The sequence below is a fragment of the Eufriesea mexicana genome, unplaced genomic scaffold, assembly GCF_001483705.2.
Source record: "Eufriesea mexicana isolate 0111107269 unplaced genomic scaffold, ASM148370v2 scaffold657, whole genome shotgun sequence".
Taxonomy (NCBI): Eukaryota; Metazoa; Arthropoda; class Insecta; order Hymenoptera; family Apidae; genus Eufriesea; species Eufriesea mexicana.
The window spans coordinates 1,353,885-1,377,350 of NW_016908821.1; the positions used below are offsets into that span (position 1 = coordinate 1,353,885).

The 23,466-nt window shown below is 38.4% G+C and overlaps 2 protein-coding genes across 4 annotated transcripts in view; both read left to right on the forward strand.

The window, feature by feature from the left end:
• The window catches only part of LOC108546346 (fibroblast growth factor receptor homolog 1), a 132,026-nt gene extending 113,693 nt beyond the window's left edge, over positions 1–18,333 (forward strand). For all 3 annotated transcript variants that reach the window (XM_017898378.1, XM_017898380.1, XM_017898379.1), the window contains exons 3-11: positions 11,433–11,786; positions 12,060–12,452; positions 14,505–14,692; positions 15,349–15,481; positions 15,566–16,054; positions 16,387–16,885; positions 17,586–17,726; positions 17,803–17,908; positions 18,084–18,333. In XM_017898378.1, coding sequence (XP_017753867.1) covers positions 11,433–11,786; positions 12,060–12,452; positions 14,505–14,692; positions 15,349–15,481; positions 15,566–16,054; positions 16,387–16,885; positions 17,586–17,726; positions 17,803–17,908; positions 18,084–18,191 — 2,411 coding nt within the window. In that variant the 3' untranslated portion in view covers positions 18,192–18,333. The remainder of the gene's footprint in view (positions 1–11,432; positions 11,787–12,059; positions 12,453–14,504; positions 14,693–15,348; positions 15,482–15,565; positions 16,055–16,386; positions 16,886–17,585; positions 17,727–17,802; positions 17,909–18,083) is intronic.
• Positions 18,334–22,527: 4,194 nt separating this feature from the next.
• Positions 22,528–23,466, forward strand: part of l(3)73Ah (polycomb group ring finger 3-like lethal (3) 73Ah) — a 1,777-nt gene continuing 838 nt past the window's right edge. Inside the window, exons 1-3 of the mRNA XM_017898333.1 lie at positions 22,528–22,709; positions 23,053–23,346; positions 23,437–23,452. Of these exons, the coding sequence (XP_017753822.1) occupies positions 23,070–23,346; positions 23,437–23,452 (293 nt within the window). The 5' untranslated portion in view covers positions 22,528–22,709; positions 23,053–23,069. The remainder of the gene's footprint in view (positions 22,710–23,052; positions 23,347–23,436; positions 23,453–23,466) is intronic.

Here is a 23,466-nt window from a genome sequence, read left to right on the forward strand (position 1 = left end):
TTAATTCCCGGCTTACTTGGACACAATGAAATTCCTGGCAATTGAAATTCCTGTGTCTGATTGTGAGTTCAACTGTTGACAGTAAAGTATTCGTTGAAGACGAGCTAAGAGCAGTTCTTTGCTTACTTGAAAGGCCTCTATCTAGCTAATTCGTATGTCCAAATTACATCTCTGCAAGAGCTTCTTTGTAATTCATATGATGATTTTATTTGTTGAGCATGAGACAGTATCAGCTAATTAGGCTTACTCTTTATTCTCTGATCAGAATTTGAAGATTTTGTTGCACTGGGTGACTTCCCCTGTGAGCATGAGAAAGTATCAGCTAATTAGGCTTACTCCTTATTTTCTCTGATCATAATTTTTCTTCAGAAATCTACCAAGTTTCTCCTGAGGAATTAAATATCCTCTTTTAAAAAATCCACTTATATTTCTTCAAAAAATTGCATCGTTCTTCTAAGGGGTAAGAGAATGTACTCTGTCTCAAGAGAATCGACTCCCAAAATACACTGGTTCAGGTTCATATATGCGCAAATAATTTCGCAACCAACAGAGAGTGTTCACCCAACGGAGCTGTTTCTCATCCTCGAGCGAACAAACTCCTCGAAGACCATAAAACCGAGGAATCATCTACTTCGTCGAAATTCCTTCCTCCACGCGAATCGGCGGGGTAACGAAACGAAAGACGGAGAAGCGAGTACACAACGAACGAAATCGATTCGTCGGGCATTGCTTGTTGACGTTCGAGCCAGATGAAAGAGCACGGTTGCGGGAGAAGTTCCGAATATTTTTGGAGTGCTGTTTATACGGTTGGGTGCGTGTTTCGTGGCGACTGCTGTGTCCCTGAACATTGCTCTGAAGTGGTTGCTTTCTGAAATACGTTTTTCGTCTGGAACTCGACGGTTCTGATTCACTGGAACATACATACACGTGTACATAGCTGTATACATATAGAAGAGAGCAGAGCAAAAGAAACAAACGTATCTTTCCCGTTGCGCAATCCGTCTGATCGGAATCCGTCAGATCTTCGGTTAATTATTTATCGACCAGCACGTGTATCTCGTGGCGACAATCATGTAGATAAGATAGAGCTATGGAAAAAAGAAAGAATGGGCAGTCCAATTATGGTGGAACCGTTCGACGGAGAAACCAGTGGTGCCATCTCCATTTCAGGACAGACGTAGCGCAGTTCTTGAGAGCTTCGCTCATCTTCCGCTTGAGGTCTATCCCTATTTGGACCTGCTGAGATCTCCCGGTGACTATTGTCTGTCAATGTCCTTTTTCCTTCTTTTTATTCCTTTCTTCCTTTGTTATCTCTCCTCGTACAGTTGAAAATGAAATCGATGCCGGAATAAATTGAAAAGTAACGAGAACTAATAGACTCATATATTTTTAGGTCTTTGATGAAATTTTGGGAATAATTAATTTTATTATTACTATATTATTTTGGATAATTTATTTTTGTTGCGATGTCTATCCTTTTTTATTCGCCTACGTTTCTTTGTATTATCGTAGTAATCTTAGTGCTCTTAGAGTACTCTGAACAAAATAACAAAAATGATAATAACAAATAGAATGAACAAAATAACCTAAATTTAGAATAACATTATGCAAGTATTTGTTCCTACTTCTCCTATTCTTTCTTAATATTTTCCAATTAAATTGGCAGGAATATTTTGAAATTTGATACATGTACATGATAGCTAAAATATTCTTCAATTACATTCCTCCTATATTTATACTATACTATCCAAGTAGGATTCTAAAAAAAAAATAAAATATTCTAAATTTACTATAGTTTTTGTTTATTGTTCTTCTCTACCTATTTTTTATTCATTAGTCTTTAATTAAATGTTCCATTGCATTCTTCTCTTGGTTTTAAATAGTCTAATTACCGTGCTCTAATACACGTTAATTATCGACGAATTCGAACTGCCTGAGACGATAGAAAATCGGTGGGAAGCACGAAGGGAGACCAGCTTCAGAAATAGACGCGTGTCTGGTAAACGCGTACAGATTTTGTTTCCACGTTGCTGTTGCATGTTAGCTCACGTGCACGCGCGTTTCCGCCAGCGTGATGCCGCGGTTTCACGGTGTATTTGAGGAGATTAACGCGCTAACTCGGCTAGCACTAGTCGCAGAATTAAAGTCGACTATTCGTCACGACTCGTTGACGGAAATGAAGAGCTGGTCTTCGGTTTCTATTACATCAGAAGCTGCGAAGAGAACTGCTTTATTCGGGGAAATTACACTCAGATACAAAAAAAATAAAATTGTCAACTAAAAACAAGCTATGAATTTCAATATCTCTACTTAAAAATTGCATGTTACATGAATTCTTGAATTTGATTCATGCTGGACAACCACATGAAGGTTTTGGTGTGTGGAAGAAGTAATTATTATCTCTAATTGTCACTGAATAATTTGTAAAAAGTTAAAAAAAAGAGAGCTATTTGTCACCCCCCAAAGAAATTTTCATCATTACCCACTAATTTTTAATGAGAATTTAATTATCCTTAAGATATTATCTCTATAATTATTCACTAATCTTATGTAAAAATTGGATGAAACCTAAAATATTACTCTGACTTCATTGCTGAATTTAAATAAAAATTCAGAGAAGCAAATTACGTGGATACTCACCCCTAAAAATATTTCCTCTGATCATCACTTGACATTCAACAAAAATCTCAGAAAAATAAACCATGCTTATGCAAGATTTAACGAGTATTCCATTAGCATACAGAGTAGCAGAAAGTAAATAATTAACAGGAGGTTTGATGATATTAACTCACCATACAACTGAATGTAGCTGTAGTAGATTCACTCACCAGTTCAAATTCTTCACATATCCTGGACTCATAATCAGGCTCCACTGTGAATGTTGCTGGAGTATCTGGAACATTGAAACAGTTGGTTAAATTAACCCAAACAGTATAGGTGAAATGTTCTTGCTTTTTAAAGGTGAACTACTAGGGATAAAAATAGCTGACTTGTGTAAATAAGAAGAAGAGTTGTTTTCAGTTCATTAAAATAGTTTCAAGAGTATATTGACCGAGGGCCGCCTGTAACGAAATGCTATGCCGACTCTAAACAGACGCTAGTGTGTCTGGAAATTGTAGGTTATGGCGTAAACCATCGATTTTGATTGTTTCTTTTACGCTGTTCGGTCAAGCGCTCTCTGCGATGCTCGTGAACCAGTTACGTACAGAATTTGTCTCGAAATTAATACGAAATCCGATTCGTAACAAGTTAATACATTTATCAATCGATAAACGTCTTTTATATACCCCAGTCTTCTACGAACGAAAGCTGCCATATGGTAAAACTGACAGCTCTCGCTTGCTACGACGCAAAAATAATTTCATCATTCATACCTTGTACTTCCACAGAAAAGCTTTGCAATAATAAACGTGGCAGTCAAAGTTCCCAAAATATTCCATATTAACTCATGCACACCGTGAATTTCTACAAAAAAGAAAAATATAACCTTACTTTTTATTCACGAGAATATGTGTAATGGTAAAATCAATGGAGAATAAAATATGCGTGAATAATGATAACTAACCTAATAAGGGTAATTTAGATTTTAATTTAGACTCGGAACGGTCGAATTATAACACTTCTTGACAATGCTAAACAGACCACGGACGCTTATGCTGACATAATATACCGAAGAACGCGAAGCGTATGCTTGTCTGTCAACACACGCCATGATTGATTGCGGATCATTTGCTGCGTTCCGACGAACCGATGCATTTCGCACGTTTCTGGCTTATAACCACCCGAACCACGAACAACGGTACCAATCACGCAGACACTCTCCACGACGTGAACACACGAAGCATAATGAAGACAGTATTCTCTCAAGATTGATAGATTTTCGACAATAATACCACTGCTAAATCCATACGTTCGCGTGCGAAAATATGTCGAGAGCCGGTCACGGCGCGAAGTGTCGCGGAAGCGATCAGAGCGCCGCCTGCCGCGTGAAAACTTGAAATTAATTTACGAGTGGCGCGTGCTATTCCCGATGGTCTGAGGCAGTTCATAAGCAACCGAGAAGCGAAAGGTACGCAAAGAAGGCTTTTTCAGACGATCCAGAGATTTATTGGACGGGATTAATGCTTCGCGCGATAGTTACAACGTTACAACGTTGTCCCGAACGGTTTCCCGGTCAATAATTATTTGCAACAATTCAGCGCGAAAATGTCGTTGGATAATTTAGTGGAACGAATTGAACCTTCTATCGAGATTAAACCGACGGTCGTAAATTACCCCAGTAACCCAGGTGACCAATGATATAGCGCGCATTGCTTCCGGCGAGAATCGATCGCTCGATCGATATGCGTGGTTTTGTTCTCTGATTCCGTCGCTCGCGCGGTTCGTGAAATTTATTAAGCGTGAAATTCGTGGAAGTCGACGATCGAAGTGTGGAGTATAATAATTGTTTTCGTTCTCGACGTCGCGTCTTTTTTGCTCGTTTTCAGTGTGCGGGTTCTATCGAAGTGTGAAATAACCATTATTACTGTTATTTCGGGGAAATAAAAGATTTATAGTTTCAACTGGTTTAGAACTTCGGTTGCAGCGTCGAGAGTTTTATCCGGCAAGGGAAAAATAAGAGAAGCAGTATAGACCGGTGATCGGGAATGTTAGGTTAGTCGAGAGTTGACTATAGCATCCGGGGTATTTTTGGCGCGTTTCTTACGTATTCTAAGAGCAATTCATCTCCCGTGCTTCTACGACTTATGTTTACGCGTTCTCGAAAAACCGAATTAATTTTATTCTAATTATTTATTTATTGTATTTTATTTATTTTTAACCTAATTTTTCTCACGCCGTAATAAAAAAATTGTTAACAGGTTATTTTCGAATGGTAAATATTTCGTGAAATAATTTAATAAAACGTTTGTTAAAATTTCACTATAGGTATATTATTCATTTAAAGAATAAAGATCAAAGTCGATTTCCATTTTAAAAAGAGACTATGCTATACTTACAAGGGAATTCATAAAATAAAACCTTCTAGATTTTCCGCATTGTGAATAGCCTTTAATGATGGAAACAAAGGGTTGATCAAAAAACTGGCCGCAAGATGGTACCATAAAGAGGTCCCATCCCCATTTATGCACGTCCCATTAGAGGCACGAATAAATAAACGTGGAAGCTCGTTCGTGTGGACAAACGAGAGATATCCAGGTCCCCGCCATTAGCTAAATGGCTAATGCCCCCACAAATGAAACCACTATGATTTCTCACGTCCCATTCTTCCTATCTAGACCATGCACGCGATCAATCATCGAATTCGCAGCTTAATGCGTAATTGTTAATTCCATCTGGGAAGAACAACTATGAATTGTAATTCGCAATAAATTAACTTGAAAATTAGAAAAATTGATATTACAACGGAATATGGTGTTTAGAATAACAGTTATTATCCTTTGGTACATTATCGTTGTATTACAGATGAACCGAAGGTGCAACGTTATGTTCAGTTTAGGTTAGGTTGCTCCATTGTAATTTTATATGGATTCACGTAAAATAAGTGAAACTAAAAATTATACTAGGCTTCTTTAAGATGATTAATTCTATCCCTTATTCTATATTTTATAGGATAGAGGCCATTAATAATATTTATCACGTAAATTATAAAATACAAAATAAACATTGAACCAGATCATGTTATTGAGTAATGTTGTTGAAATTCAGGATAGTTAAATTTAATTTATATTTTATACTTCACACGAGCAAGACTATTAATGATATTTATCACTTAAAATACCAGTCATAAAACAAAAATTCACTATGCGGTTAAGTTACCTTATTGAATTTTAAGATACTTCACTCTAATTTATGTCTTATATCTCGCACGAGCAAATCCATTAATATGATACATGATATTTATCACATAAATTGTTCAACGCACGATAAAAATTGAATCAAATTACAATACTGAATTATGCTGTCAATTTCAAGATACTTAATCTTAATTTATAGAGTAGCATATTTCATACCTTATACGAAAAGGACCATTATTACCATTTATCAGGTAAATCGCTCAAGGGAAGATAAAAACACAATCAAATTACACTATTGAATTATGTTATCGAATTTCAAGGTATTTAATCCCAATTTATATAGTAGTACATTCCATACTTTATACGAAAAGGACCATTATTACCATTTATCACGTAAATTAACCAGGACACGACAAAAATTGAACGAAATTTCAAAATGCTCAACCCTAATTTATCCAGTATGTAGTATATTCCATACATCGTACGAAAAGGACCATTATTACCATTTATCATTACCATATAACCTGCTAAAGATGACATAAAAATGGATTAGCCTACACGATTTTCGATGTTCATGCATAATTCATGCATAAGTAACCTAACCCAAACCGAGTCCAAGTCGTTCTCGGATCACCTATGACCGAACGAGACGATCAGAGCGTTAAACAGAAGGAACGACGCGCGAATTGGCTGCAAGAAATTGTTTACACCGATCCTTGTATCCGCGGATGGCCTTTTATCCGAGTAAACTTGCCAGAAGCAAGTGACGAAAGTCTAAAGAAGGAAAGAGACGAGTAGAAGAAAAGACAAAGAGCGAGCCCCTCAAAATGTTTATCGCTATTCCTGGCGCCTCGATCCAAGCAGATGGCCCACGTGATGTCATAGGCAGAAGTCGAACTTCGTTCGAGACGTCGACGATCGTTTTAAACAGGAACAAAGGTGAACAAATTACCGAGACCAATCCAAGGATCACCTTTGGCCACGATCCTCGCGAAAAAGTGTCATTTCCAACGTCTTAATTCACTGCAATAGTCAAAATCAGTCAATTTTAGGGTACTCCTGTTCTCTTTCACAATAGAATATCAACCTGGACTACGATTACCTGGACTTCTGACAGTCTCTGTAGAAAAGAATCAGTAGATCTCGATCGAATTCGACCATAGGCCTACCGAGACAATCTAAGGATCACCTTTGACCACAATCTCACGGAAAAGTGTTATTTCCAACGTCTTAATTCACTGCAATAGTCAAAATCAGTCAATTTTAGGGTACTCCTGCTCTCTTTCACAATAGAATATCAACCTGGACCATGATTACCTGGACTTCTGACAGTCTCTGTAGAAAAGAATCAGTGGATCTGGATCGAATTCGATCATAGGCCTACCGAGACAGTCCAAGGATCATCTTGGACCACGATTTCACGGAAAAGTGCCATTTTTAACGTCGTAATTCACTCCAATAGTCAACTTCAGTCAATTTTAGAGTACTCCTGTTCTCTTTTGCAATATTAGCCTGGACTTCTGATACAGAAGGATCAATCTCTAAACACAAAAGGATCAGTCATCACGAGACATGTCCTCGGTTTGCTTGCGTCCCGGTCAAACAATTCGAGAACCTCGGGATGAACACCATGAGGACACACGTGACGCCTGCGTCCAAAAAAAGAAGCTGGAACGGAACCCGCAAAGACAATAAACTGGATGAACTTCCGTCGAGGGAAAGTGAGACTCTCGGGACAATTAGACGTCTGTGCACCGAGGATGTTTGGAAACGGGACAAAAGAAATCGAGAGTGCAAGGAGACTGGAACTGAAGTAGCTGCGGCTTGTACTGGAGGAGCAGCGAGTCCAGGAAATGGTGGGCGAGATGGAATTCCTCCTATGCTTCTGAAGATGAGATGATAAATAGACGTCGTCCCAGCTCGACTAATTGCTGGAACGTTTAAAGTGTTTTGCAAGGAATTCACTTGTCTCGCGAATGAAATAAACTTCGAGTGCTATTATTTTACTGGCTAGCCTGTCTCTGGTATTAGAAAGTTAGCTCTACTATCACGATAGTTACTATGAAACTAAGGGAGAAGTCATAGAATGATTATTTCTGTGATCCAGCAGTCAGCAGATAACATTCGTACTATCAAATCTCTTTCTTTTGTCTCAAATATTATTTAAAATCGTGTTAAACGCTTACCTTACGTCCGGATGGTGCGTGCTATAGTCATCAGCAAGGTCGGTCGCACGTCGAGTCGTTTCGTCCGAACACAGCGAAGAATAACACGCAACTGAAACAGAAAACATCGGCGAAAATTAAGCAGGAGCCTGATCTGTGTTTACGTTCAGCCCTAGCAAGAAACCACGCCTCACTGTGACACTCGTGTTTGGCCCGAATTCCTTACGAGTCTCGCGATGTCGTAGACCAAGTGATCAAACGCAAAATAAATTGATTAATTTCCTTTCTCGAGTTAACTAGAATTACAAAATTTTACTTGCATTACCTAAAAGATTGTTCTAAAAATTTGTCTCGACTCAACATCAATGCTCCTGTTAATATTTGAGCAACAGTTACTATAGATCTTATAATACTGATGATAATAATTCCTAAAATTATTCTCACGATTCACAAGAATCCCTTCTCCAGTTGGTATTCCACCAATTGAATCTTATACAACTACCACCTTCTCAGAACCACCCAAGTTTGTCAACCAAGTAGCAGCACCGAAAGCTTCGAAACCCAACAGCATGATCACAGGCCTCGTACCAATAAAAACATTAACCCCAACATTACGTACAGAACTCATCAATCAGTTGAAAAGCCGTTGCCGACGCAACTTCTCGCCAATTAAATCCTTCAGACCCAACATCATCTTGCCAGACCCATCAACCTGTCCCACGGAGGATCAACGAAGAGCACCCAAGCTGAGCTGCTCGTAATATTCCATCAGTCGTCACATCCTGGCACAACAGAACCGTTCTCCACGTTATTATTATAATTTCGCTCGAATCATCGAACCTGAAAGGCGCGGACAGCTTCCTAGTCTGAATCGTAGGCTTGCGGGCCAGGATGAGGCGAGAGAAGAGCGCAGACACCCTCGACAGATCTCTAAATTTAGTCGGTCACATTCTGACGGGGAAGAGGAACGAATAGACGTCGACAACGAGCTGAGAGGCAGGAGGATGAACGCCGATGGGACATGGTTCCAGATGGAACGCCGGAAGGGACACTGTCGCGATTCTAGACTGGCCGACGTCCAAATGGCGACACCTCTGATCATGAATGGGCCACTCGGGCGAACGAGTTTCCCCGTGGCTCGATTTTCGCGAAAGGGAGCCAAGTGCACGACTGTACCCGGCTAGCCACGAATCTTCACCTGATGTTCAAGGTTGAGAAATCGTCGAATGTGTCGGACACTTTTGCACCCGGCGATTATTATTTCAATAGGCTGCGGAATCGAGCCGTGACGTGATGTTTCGCTTTCAAGTTTGAGACCATCTCTCGATGAACGTGGCTTGTGGCTATCTTTCATGGTGGATCAAATGTTTCGCGTTGCGGAACTGCGTCAGGTCTTGGGCCCAACTCGACAGGTATGTTGAGATTCTGATTTGACGAAGAAGATTCCTGGATTTGTGGGATTTGGGTAATTTCACGTTGCATTAGTGCACTCTGAAAATGCCATTTGGTAACATCAGTGGTTAATTAACAGTGGACTTATTGGACCAGATTGAACAATTAAAGTGACGTACCTAGTGAAAGGATGCAGCTGCTGTTGTGATGGGAACGTAATTATTTTCATAGTGACTATGGTATTCTCTTGTGGTGTTACTAAGGTACATTAGGGATATTTTCAACATTCCAGTTCACGTATTCTTGGTTCATTGGTGCCAAACAGCTAATTCTATCTTTACCATAACTTCTGTAAGGATTAACAAATTAGTACTACCTTACAAATAACATTTCATAACACTAATACGGGGGCCAAAGAAGGCTGAAAAGGCAGAAGGCTATTAGCGTGAACGATAATTCGTTCGATCTTCTGCCAAACGACGACAACCATAATCTCAGCCCAGTCAATTTTTCAAAATTGCAATATCCATCGACGACTTTCGAATCTTAGAACTAATCAATAACACGGGTACCATTAGTTAACGAGAAAATAGCCTTACAGAGAAATAAAACGGCACGTGGGCACAGACGTTTAGCATCGCGTACGTGCTGCCGAGAAAAAGAGACCAGGGCTGGTATGATGAATGGTATCCGTGAAATTGAGTAATGAAACGCCGGTAAAGATCGTTTTTGAGTAACAAATGATTTCAACAGCCTATATTTTTGAGTCACCGCGTGGAAATACACCGGGAATCGCTTGTTACGTCGAAAGTGAAATGTTACTGACAAGAGTAGAGGAACAGGCTACCATTACGCGGGAGAAATCCCATTAGATAGCGGAATACAACCTGTCATTAAATCTCGCGGAAGAACGTTTAATATTCCTGAAAACCAAACGGCCACGTTCCACTATCGAATTACCGAAAATGTTAAATTTATCACACAGTCAGAGGGCCTCAATTAACGAGCGCCCCGTCCCAGCGGCGGCCGCATAGGGGGCAGTACGGTCGCGGGCAATTATCCCGCAGCGGTGAATTGTAATTGCAAAAAAGTGACGTAGAAATTCTAATTACACGGCATGAGCCATCAATTATGACGAAAATCGATCCACCTGTTTCCTCTTGCAAGAGCTGAACAAAACACGAGGATAATATTCAATTACCGGAGGCTCGGGAACATAAAATTCTGAAATTACAGTTAATATCCATTAACCGATGATAGACCGAGGTTGTTGTGACAACTGGAGGTGATCATCATGGCTTCCAAGAAATGAAGGATGAGAGATTGACGGATCGACGAGGTTCCTGTTTTTGGAACAGAGGATGATCCAAAAGTAGAGGATCGAGGTAACAGATATCGAATCGCCTGTCGTGATTGCCTCGTGCGATGTTAGCGGCGTTTATTGCAGCCACGATTCGCGGAAGAATCGAATTAGAAGAACGCAGTTAGGCTGCCAAGTAGCGAAAGCTGGTGGTTTATCTTTCGTGAACTTGGCGGTCAGAGTTGTTCAACGATAGCAGAAGATTGGTTCTTTCTAGAGAGGTAGTCGAGCTTTTTTGTTTGCTGAATCACTTCTTCGCAATTTGAAATCGTGTCAGGGTTGATATCTTTGGACAAAGCCTTGTTCTTGGTTCATCTTGGTCCGGATTAGGTTTGGTTAGGTTGGATTTTACGGAATTACTTCTTGACAGATCATAATAGTTTCAGGATTGATATCTTTGGGGAAAGATTTAGCCTCGGTCAAATACCATGATTGATTTAATTTTGGGATTTAATAAACGCAGGATCTTTTTATGACAGCAATGCAATGTTGAACCGTTGTAGTTCTCCAAGTACTGAAAATAAGATCTAGATTCAACGAAGATGATCTTCCAATTAACTTCTTGAACCCATCATTGGTTACCTAATAACAAACTTTGTTATACTTTGTTATACCTACCCACTATGACGATAGTAGAAGCTTCAAGTATTATGACCATGCACCTACCTAGAGTAGGATTTATACGTTTAATCATTAAACGATGAATTATTTTCCCAACAGATGTAAATCACCCCGAGGTGGTGGTGGTGTCAGTCGGTGAGAAACTGATCCTTCGATGTTCGACTTCGAACGCGGAGACGACCTGGTACAAGGGAGACGAGATCTTCCGACCATCGACGCCGAGGATACGGTTAATAAAGCAGTCGTTGAGGTTCAAGTACATCGATCCTGAGGACGCTGACTCGTACGGTTGCCTGGTGGAATCCAACACGACCCTCGAATGGAGGAACGTGACGATACGAATCGTGCCGTTGCAGAACGACGGATATCCGCACGAATCCGAGAGGCTTGGCAGCACTCTGGGTGCCCACAGGACGGAGGAAGAAACGAACGAACTAGAAATCGAAACGAGAAGTTAGTAATCCCTCAAATTGGTGCCTACTTGCTAAAATATGAAATTCTCATCCACCAATCTTTATCATCTTAGGATACGTTTGAATAATTTTGAAAATTCTTTACACTTACTATTATACCAGTCCAGTAGTTGGTCATGTTCACCTTGTATTTGTCCCACATTTGCATATATCTTACTGGCCAATTTTTGTCGAGTGTCCAAGCTTGCTCCTGACCGTATGGTACACGATCCTGGTCTGACACACGAATTAACCTCGATCACGTTGATTGCAGACCTGCCAGAAACGCGGTCGTTGCATCTTGACAGCGAGAACGTAGAAATCGACCTGGACAACGAGAAAGGCGAGAATGAAACAGCTGGAGAACACAACAACACGGCTCCAGAACGAGCACCGTCCTTCAACAAGAGCGTAGAGATGCCTAACGTGGTCGTGAAACCAGCTGGCAACATGTTACGCTTACGGTGTCCAAGCTTTGGCAACCCGAGACCTAACATCACGTGGTACAAGAACAACGGGGAGACAAAAAGAACACTGGGCATAGTGGTCAAGTCCAAGTGGACCTTCAGACTGGAGGACCTGGTGCCTGAGGACAGCGGGAACTACACGTGCGTGGTGTGCAATTATCTGGGATGCATCAATCGCACGTCCAAAGTTGAAATTGTCGGTGAGTGTCTTGGTCTTTTGCATTTGAATAACGAATGAGCATAAATCTCGGTATGAAACGAGAATTTCGAAGCCTATCTGTGACGAGTTTAGGTCTAGGAAGACCGAAGTAAACCATGTAGCCTACAGATATAGGAAGAAGGGTTTAGAGTTTAAGATCGGGGTGACAGGCTGCGACACAGGAACTGTCATAACCTCGTAAAATTTTGGAAACAATCATGGAATTTTGGAAAAGTAAAATTGTGGAACCTGAGAGAAATAAAAATTCTAGGATATTGACAAATGTTTAATTGCAGTACATTCTGGGAAATTAATAATCAGAAAGCATTGGAATATTAGATATTTGTAAAATTTGAAATAATTTAAACTGTATAATTTAAAAAATTGTAAGAAAATAGTAGAATCTTGGGAGACTAAAGTTTCAAAAAATTCGAGATTTTGATTCACGATTGCAGAATTTTTTAACCTTTAAATTGTAAAAATTGCATTTGTAGATGATTTTTCGAATTTGTATTAAACCCTAAAATACAATATACTTCGTATCTCTCAAACCGAAAAAGAGCGCGAAATTTAAAATAAAAATTCAAGAATGACGTAAAATTAAAGAAGAAAAATATTTCGAATATCGAGATATATAAAGATAAGATATATGACACCATTCCTCGTATTGCAACCTGTCACCCAAGTTTCACTGGGAACGGTAGCCATAAGAAGTTTATGTTTATAAGAAGTTTAGAACGGCAGCCACCGTGTCGTAGAGAAATGGACGGCGACATTAAATCGTGGTGAATTTTCATGAATCTGTAGAGCGTTTTCCGCATAAACCGTACATCAACGTGGATTTCCCGAAGAACGTAACCACGGTGGCGAACAGCACGGTGACGTTCAAGTGTCCGATCGTGTCCGATCTCGAGCCGTATATTCAGTGGATGAAAGTAGTCGGGTACCCTGTTGACCAGGAGAGTACACCGAAAGGGATTCTTCTTCAGGTACACACAGATCGGCTTGTTTGATGGTGGAGGTTCCCGTGTCTTCTCGATGGATCTTAATCGTCGTCCAAAAATTTCACCAAAAATGTCCGATAACGAACAGATTTATCTCCAACTGTACAGATCTAGGGATAATCTGGTGATCTTGTTCGAGGCGTCTAAGTAATATCGTAGTGACTAACTACATGGTGAAGGAAACTCATGCCCCTTGGTATTTCAGGTGCTGCCCGATGGACTTGCTTCATTTTGTTTTTAACGTTTTTAACAGTGCCACGTTGCTGTATTCTCTTTTCCCTTCTATTCGATGTCTGTTCTCGGATACACGAGGATTGGGGTCTCTTGGGATCGAATTCGTGCAATAGTGAAAGATAATATCGTGGAATTTGTGGGGAAAACAATTCGATTGATATTTATTTTAAGGTTAGAATTGCCCGATGAGTCTAATTTGAAATTAGCGAAGATGCTGATGCTGAAGAGTCATACTCAATATGTACTACAAAAATACTTGACGAATACTACTACAATTATTAACTCTCGTGTAATACAGTATATATTAATAGTATAATATAGTATAGTAAATTTATTCATTGCAGAATTATAGATCAAGTTAGACTATAGATCGTTTCATTTTTTCCATTACTGAGAACAAAAATACTGTATGTCACTAAATATCACTAGATATCACTAAATATCGAATGGAATTTCTTTTGACAAATATCGCAGTAATTATTACCATTTCTGCATAATATAGTTTACAATATTTAGCTACATTACGTGTCATTAATTGCAGAATCGAATAAGCTAAGACCTAACCTATTCAAAAATTTCATTTGCCTCATGATTCTTCGATAATCTTCGAATAATTTGAGATAGGTCTTAATAATTTTGATTTAGATCGATATTAGAAGTAAATTTGTGCAAAGAACGATTAAGGATGCTGCGATCTATGGAATACTCACCGACGAGTGAAACTAGTTTGATTCCAAGGGACTTCTCTTCCTTTCTTTCTATCCTCCGATACTCGAGCTTGGTAAAAACGGTGGTTGGGTCTATTTTTCCTATAGAGAGCGTGAAACACCGGCCGATACTGACCAGGCCTCCGAGAAACACGACGGTTCTGATAGGAGGCAACGTCACTATGACCTGCGAGGTTCTGTCGGACGCGCACCGCCATCTTGAATGGTATCACGGTTATCACATCTCTTTCGACACTGTCAACAAAACCAATCAAAGTTTCCGGGTGGAGGTCAAGGTGGGCACGTAGAACTATTTGAAATTGCATGAAACGCTATTTCTCACTATACCTCTGCTTCTTCTATCGTTAATCGATTAATAACTGTTCTCCAATCGATGAAGTAGCCATCCATGTCTGTGATCTTATTAACGCTTTCCTTAATTATCTTTCCCCAATTTTATTAAAAAAATTGTAGAATAAGTAGAGTACTATGAATCTTTCTTAGGAGTACTATAAAATGTTCTTAAAATTGTACAAAGTTATTTAAAAAATTATAAAATCATTGTAAGATATTCTTAAAATTAGTGTACTTTTGTAAAGAGTTATTCAAAAAATTATAACTACGTGAATATTCTGTACATAGAAACATTTGCAGTTCTGCAGTAAATAACGTCCAAGTATATATCTTAACTTCAGACCTTCCTCACCAAGTGATTTATAATATGCTAGTATTAGTAATACTCATGATCAATGGTAATAAAATATCAGCAGATGATTTATATTTCCAAATTTTCCAAATATTTTCCACATTCTCTGTCACACTGTCGAGGTGCAAAGCACAAAATTCAAAGACCCTGCAAACGTTCCAAACCAAACCTGCTCGTATCACCTATTATATCAATATACTGATTTATTAAATGATGACTCAATAGTCTTATTCGATCTCTCAATAGGCCGAAGGTGCAAAAGACCCTGAGGTGCTCACGCTGTACAACGTGACAGAGAAGGACGAGGGGTGGTACACCTGCATAGCCCAGAACGCTTTAGGGGAGACTTTCAGCAGCGCTTATCTTCGAATAGTAGAATGTAAGTATCCATAAACGCCAATATCACTGTCCTTTCATACCACTCATCCAATCTTCACTAAAAATCTCTTTGTCCTTTCATCAGCCTTGGAAGACCATGGAATACCACTGACAGCGAAACCACAAATTCTCGTCAACGTCCTGGCCGCGGTTCTGTTCATCTTTTTCGCTGTGGGCGTGGTAGTCGTTATATACATCTTCCATCGACTAAAACGCGAGAAGATGAAGAAGCTGTTGGCCATAGAAACGGCACGTGCAGCAGTGGTGACCCAATGGACGAAAAAAGTGATCGTGGAGAAGCAGAATTTGGTGAACGCGCAGAACGTACAGGAACCCTTGCTGATGCCCGTAGTGAAGATCGAGAAGCAAAAATCGACGGTCGCCGCGGAGGACAGTAATGGTGGAAGCATATCGGAGTACGAGCTTCCGGTGGATAGTGCCTGGGAATTGCCTAGGGAACATTTGACCTTGGGGAACACTTTGGGTGAAGGTGCCTTTGGAAAGGTGGTCAGGGCGCAGACGAACACTGGGAAGCCAGGAATACCCTGTGTAGTGGCTGTAAAGATGTTGAAAGGTAGGTGCCATATTGAGTCTGGTAGCCATATTGATTCTAGTCGCCATACTGGACTCGTTTGGAATCCAAATTCTTTTAGAACCTCCACCTGAAAAAAATAAGAATAGGATTAAGAAATATTATATATGTATATACATATTGGTTTCCATACTTAGGATCATACCTTGACAGTTATTGTAGGTGTCGCCACTAGCTAACTCTATTTGTTTTATTTTCTTGGAACATTAATTGTTCCAGTAGTCGTGGACCAGTTCATTCTTCTTAAAGACTTAAAAATTCACGCTTTAAACATTATCCAGAAATATAATTTTCTATCACTAATTGCTCCACAGAGGGTCACACCGACGCAGAGATGATGGATCTGGTGTCCGAGATGGAAATGATGAAGATGATAGGCAAGCATGTGAACATAATCAACCTGTTAGGAGCCTGTACACAAGGAGGACCACTATACGTGGTCGTAGAATTTGCCCCACATGGAAACCTCCGTGACTTCCTACGAGACCACAGACCTTCTTCTGGATATGAACCAACAATTGGTCAGGAACCAAAAGAGAAGAAGACTTTGACGCAGAAGGATCTGGTGTCTTTTGCCTATCAAGTAGCCAGGGGTATGGAGTATTTGGCGAGCAGGAGGTGCATTCACAGGGATCTGGCTGCCAGGAATGTGCTGGTTAGCGATGAATACGTGTTGAAGATCGCTGACTTTGGTCTAGCTAGGGACATTCATTGCCATGACTACTATAGGAAAACCACTGATGGAAGGCTTCCGGTTAAATGGATGGCACCTGAGGCTCTGTTTCATCGGGTTTACACCACTCAGTCCGACGTGTGAGTATTTGATCAATTATTTGCCAATCTAGGGAATATTTGATGATCTAGAGCAGTGTCTCTCAATCAAATTTCATTAAAATTTCACTAGTGACAGAAATATTCAATATTTTGAGAAATATGATTCATGTACTAGTCGAGTACTAGTAAATAAATATTAATATTAAATAAATAAAATATTAAGTATGCAAAATAATTTGGTGCCATTTTAGACAAACAATTTAAATAAATTAAATTAATTTAGACTTTAAGAATAAATTCGAGCCAATAACCAAAGCTGAATAATATCCCCTGAGGCAGTCCAGCATTAATTCTCCTTCAGGGACTGACATATATTATGTAGAGTGTGAAATTTTTTATCGTTAAAAGTATAATCAGCTGTCTCTCAAGCGCGAAAATATTTTTCTGGTAATTCGTCTCCTGAATATTTATATCGTTCATAGACGTCGTTTGTACAAGAACGTGTGAAGTATTTTGAGACATACGAATCAGAAAAATATACTGTAAAAACAGCATTTTCATTCATATGTACAATTCATGATTCAGAGTCACAATTTTTAAATAATCTCTATAAGAGTTACTTTAATATTGACATTTTATCTTATTCTTAATATTGAAAGAAAATTCAATTTTTCCAGCCATTTAGTATTTCGAAAATGTTAACGGAATCATTAAGGAGTTATTTATCACGATGTTTCAGATGGTCGTACGGGATTCTGTTGTGGGAGATCATGACGCTGGGTGGTACCCCTTATCCGTCCGTACCATCCGTAGAAAAACTGTTCCAGTTACTGAGGACAGGCCATCGAATGGAAAAGCCACCGTGTTGTTCTATCGAAATGTAAGCAGAACGTTTAGTACTTGTATTCCTATGGCAAGAGAGAATAATATTACAATAAAACAACGAATCGTTACAGATACATGTTGATGAGAGACTGCTGGAGTTATCAGCCCAACGAACGACCAATGTTTGGAGAACTGGTCGAGGATCTCGATAGGATATTAACGATAACTGCGAACGAAGTAAGAAAAACATAAATATTTTTTATTTTTTAAACATTCTATATTTCTTAATATCCTAAATAAAAATAGGGAAAAAGTACAAGATATTATTATTATTAATAATTATTCCATTTTGTGTTTATGTAAATCATACCTTTAAAAAGAAGGAAGATCGATCGTCGATTAATCGTTTCAGGAATACTTGGACCTTGGCCTTCCGCAGCTAGACACGCCGCCGTCCAGTCAAGAGTCCAGCGAAGCCGACGACGACGAGGGTGAAGAAAAGTTCCCCTACCTGCTATGAAATCTCCACGAACGATCGGTTTTCACCGAAGAATGTGTTACGATTCTGATAAAAAGCAAAAAAAAATGAAAAATAAAAAGGGAAAACAATGACCCAGAAGGAAGAACGAACGAAGACGAAGAGGACTGAGAGAAGGAGAAGAATAAAAGAAGAACACGAAGAAGGAAAAGAATCGTCAAGAAGAAAACGAAGATCACGAGATGAAAGAACTAGCCTAGGGTTGTGAGGAACGCTAGTGAATTTGAGTCAACCGACTGACCTAGCGAACACGCCAAATAATATAAATCAGTATTGACTTGTTTAGCGCCGTATCCCGTAGCGTTTAAGGAAGAACGGATAGGAAGAATCGATCGAAGAAGAAAAAACTCCGACCTTCGAGGAGACTGATGTTTCTTACCATGAAACACCGTATTTATTTTCCTGTTATCCTTATTTCCTGAGAAATTACTATAACGGGGACGACTGGGTACACCCCAACATGATCCTCCTACTGTCTGAACGCGTGAAGAAGGCAGGGGAGCATTCACATCCTCACTCCAGTTACAGCTCGCTATTGGCTGGAGGCGGTAACGAAGGTCGACCGTGGCCAATAGTCTGGTATCCGTAATAGTGGGAGAACTAGCGGACTGCGACTGGAGTAGAGATGTAGACACTGCATCCCCAACTTCTTCTCGAAGTCAGAGAGTACAGTAAAGAGCTCAGAGGAATCATCTATGATTGATAACTGAATGAATGATCAGTAGATTGGATTAATGATGAATTTTCTTCTTGGACCAACATAAATTCTTTAAAATTTTCTTAATTTGTCACTCACGGCCATAGCTACTTGAAACTTGTAGACAACGTGTTATAAAGAGAAGTATCGGAGTGAGCCACTAACAATTGTTATTAGGAGTTTCTGCAGACTGACTTCTTCTGAGCTCTCTACAGCATGGTCCGCGTGAGTAATATAGCGTGCTAGTAAAATCAATGGAGCCTAAATTACAGTTGTTTCGATTTCCGATGAGATAGAGATGCATTCGTGAGTCAATCAGTGCCGTACAATGACAATCTGGAATCAGTTCTATAGCTGGATATCGCTAACAATGATTTACGAAAGATTAATGTTCTTTTAAGCACTAATTAAAATTTACTAGCTCTAAATTGATAGCAAGTGATAGTTAATGTACTGAAGTGAGATTTCAAGTCAATTGACCATTTTTTCCATTTCACTGCTCGGTATTAAATACTTACAGCTAGAAACTCCAGACGAACCCAAGTTTAAGCGACTTCAACGGTGTCAAATTATCACGATAATTTACAAACTCGTTATATTTCTCTCGTGGACTATACATATTCTCACACATGCATATCCTCATACACACGTCTCTCAGGTTCCCTGGTTCGTACGACCAACGAGCCCCACAGGAAAAGACTTTGGTGCACACCTGAACTGAGTTTGTAGCCAAAGCAAGCTGTAATGAACGATGTTTATAATACGAATGTTCAAACGTCCAATTTTGTACATGTTACTCTACCGTGCCATTGATAAGTGCCTTGGGAAGTGTAAAGAGCAGAAAAAGGATAAGAAAAGTTCAGCCAGGGCTTCTTGTATTCGTCAGCGTGGAGATAGGGATGAACGAAACACGAGATGGCGCATCAGGCTTGAAGACAGATCCTGGTCGTAGATCCTCTCGAAACGTGTTTGTAACTAGTCAATTAATGAAACTTGTACGTTTCTCTGTATCATAGTTCGAAAAACCGTTTATTAAGAGTATGTATTATGTTAACGTTTCTACGTGAAGGGACTTCAGTGGACAACGAGCGTGTGTCTTCTACAAGTTCTATAGTTCGTGTAACGAGACGAATTACAAGCTAACGCGTGATCGACGCATGCGTAGAACAGGGGCGGCTCATAATTTTGGATAACCCTAAATATAAGAAAATAAAAAGTTATTTGCTTGCGGCCACTTAACTGCAAACATAATACTGTGGATTTTTTGTTACGTCTCGTTTGACGGACTATAGTATAATTTCGTGTAAATTTCTTTTTTTCTTGTAAGAAGACGAGACGAGAGTCGTGTAGATCGTAAAGGAAGACGAGCGACGCGATTCCGTTAGTCTTTTCGACGACTTTTTAAAATTAACGGAGATAATTTTCAATGGGTACATATTTGGAGGTTAATTGCGTCGAGATACTAACGGAAATGCCCTCATCGAATAGGCATATGCAAAGAGAATATCGTTGAATGATGTACGACATACGATTTCTTGTCGAAAGACGACTTTGCACGCGAAAGACGAGTTAAAAAAAGAGAAAAAAGTGGAGAGAGAAAGGAAAAGCATTTATTGCATCGTCCACGTAGATGTGAAATGCAAAGGAGATGTATAAATGGTGCATGCGAGAGGTGCTTAGTAGTAGATAATTTATTTCTTTGTATATTGTTACTTAGGATGTATTTTAGGATGTCGTTAACACTTACGTATTTTTTTCTTTTTTTTTTTTTTTTTGTATTACCAGCGGACAACTGAGGCGAGATGCGTGTAAAATATGAAAAGGATTAATCAGTTGATCAATGAAAATAATATGTAAACGCGACGAGAGACTCCTTGTAAATAGCACCGACCTGTTTATTTAAAAGTTTTTTCATTTTTCTTTCTTTCGTATCCTTTTTTCTTTCTTTCTCGTTACCCAGCACCTAAAGGTAGCCAGTAAATCAGCATTTACCAAGGTAGATTGTATGTATAGTCTGCGTAAATATTGGATTATTATTGTAACGTGAGTTTCGTCTCGAATAAATCACTGGAAACTGTACCCACATTACTCGACATCTACCGTTTATTATTTTTAGTTCTTTTCTTTCATGATTTGCGATTTTTAACCGTTCTTCGTGGTTTTGGACTAGTTAAGACCTGGAAAATTTAAAAATGAGCAAATAATACAGTTCTTGAAAAAATTTAGAAGACTGATTTAATTAAAAAAAAAAATTCGATCTCAATTTACATCTCGGTACAATAGACACCATGACTTTACATTTTTTTATTTTATGAATTTAAGAAGTTAAAAGATATTTAAAATATCTTCATTTTATTATTACAAATATCTTAAATTTAACCCGTAATCTTTAACTTGGTACCGCTTACCAAAGAGAAATTTTTGAGAAACGATGCCAAGTACCAAGTTTCATCATCTGACTAGTGCATACGCCAAAAACCAGCTAATCTGCATTTCATACATAGGTCTCTTATTCCGAGTTGTTCTTTAAGACAATGAATGAGTATTGAAAAAAGATATGAAAAACGCAAATAAAAGTGAAAATGATGATACGTACTAAAAAATAAATTTACGATCTCTTTGTTCATGATACTAATTTATGCTAGTAGCTGATGACCACTGACTACCCTAATTCCTTATCTCATCTAACCTCGTCAAAATTTCACTCTATACCAAGCGTTGTTAATTTGGCAAATGATGTGGTCTGTGGCTGCTGTAGCGTTTATATAGCCAACGCCAGCTGCCGAACACTAGCCGAAAAGTCCCGATCGTTACCGATTCCACTAATAATTTCTTTTCTGTGAAATAATCAATGATTTATTAATATATTTCTGTATTATTGTAAGTTCATCCTTTGGATAATTTGTCATTAACTATGTTAATATAAATTAACGTGATATTTAATAATTTATGCATTTTTTGTAAGTTGTAACTACATTTATGCTTTCGTAGTATAAATTTCCATGATAATATATGTAAATACGTATATATAATAAAATATTTTTACTATCTTTTATAGAATTTTATTATTTACTATTTTAATTATTTTAAATTATTTTCTGGAATTTGATAAGTAATAAATTATAGAAAGCATAATAAAACCTTTAATCTTTTTGACATTTCATTCGTTACAAAACCGAAATAAAACTGATGAAGAATCAATATATCAAAAGATACTTAAATCATAATCGAAATCGATATCTTCGCTGATTTCGGTCCTTTCTAGCACTTATAAAAAATAACGATTCTGTGAATTGTTTTAAGAACTAATGCCGATATTGTAACAATTTTCAACTCCTAAATGTTTGTAAGTCTAAGTTTTTTTTATAATTTAGTCAACCTTTATTTATGCTTTCTTAATGCATATATCAAGTTTAATCAATGTAATTCCAAGATCGATCGAGTTATCCTTGAATAAAATAGACGTACAGACTTCATCACGATTAAACGATAAAACAAATTGGCGTACGATTGATCGTGAACATATCAGAACCCCCCACCATTAGACAGAACCGCGTGTCCAGAGAAAAGTTGACCATAAGACAAGCGATGGCGCTGAGATCAGTTCGTTTTGTTGTCATCAACCACATTTACACTAAGTTGTTTTTACCAGGTTTTTAGTGGAACGTTTAATTTTGTATTTCTCCATTTAGCTTCGATTCAACGACAAAAAATGCCAAGGATGGTACGGACCGTTCGCACAAAACTTCCTAACGAATAACACGAGTGAAAGTTGCCGTTGTGTGCTAACACTCGACATTCAGGTTAGAATCTGATAACCCACTTTTTTCGGAGCACAGAATTTATTTTCACGTACCGATCGTTGTTCATTAACATCCGTTTGGTCCTTTGTCGAGTTCTAAATGAGTCAAATTGTGTGTCAACTCGATAAATTTACTGGGATTTACATATTACGGTATTTTAACCATTCCTACAATACCATTTTATGTGTACCATTGTGACATAATTACTTTTGAGATTTTCTCTTATTTTGCAAAATAAAAGTGTCATGTTATTATTACTGTGTATGATCTCAACTTTAAGAAATTGTAAATTTGGAACAATTTAACGGCATTAGAATCTGATGGCACATGTATGGTGTCGTAGGTAGTAATATTTATTAAATGGTGATTACCAGTGCCATGGAGAGAAGAATCAAGTTAAAAACATTGAACAACCACATAACATGCAAGATATGCAAGGGTTATTTGATAGATGCCACAACTGTAACGGAATGTCTACATACGTTCTGCAAAAGCTGTCTTGTAAAACATTTAGAAGAGAAACACACATGTCCAACATGTCAAATTGTTATACATCAATCACATCCGCTCCAATATATAAGCTTTGACAGAACTATGCAAGATATTGTCTATAAATTAGTTCCTGATCTTCAAGAAAGTTAGTATTTTTCTCTTTATTACTAAATCTGATAAAAATCACAAAAAATCCTGTATAATTGATAATTTCATTTGATACATTTTGTTTCAGATGAAATTAAAAAGGAAAGATAATTTTATA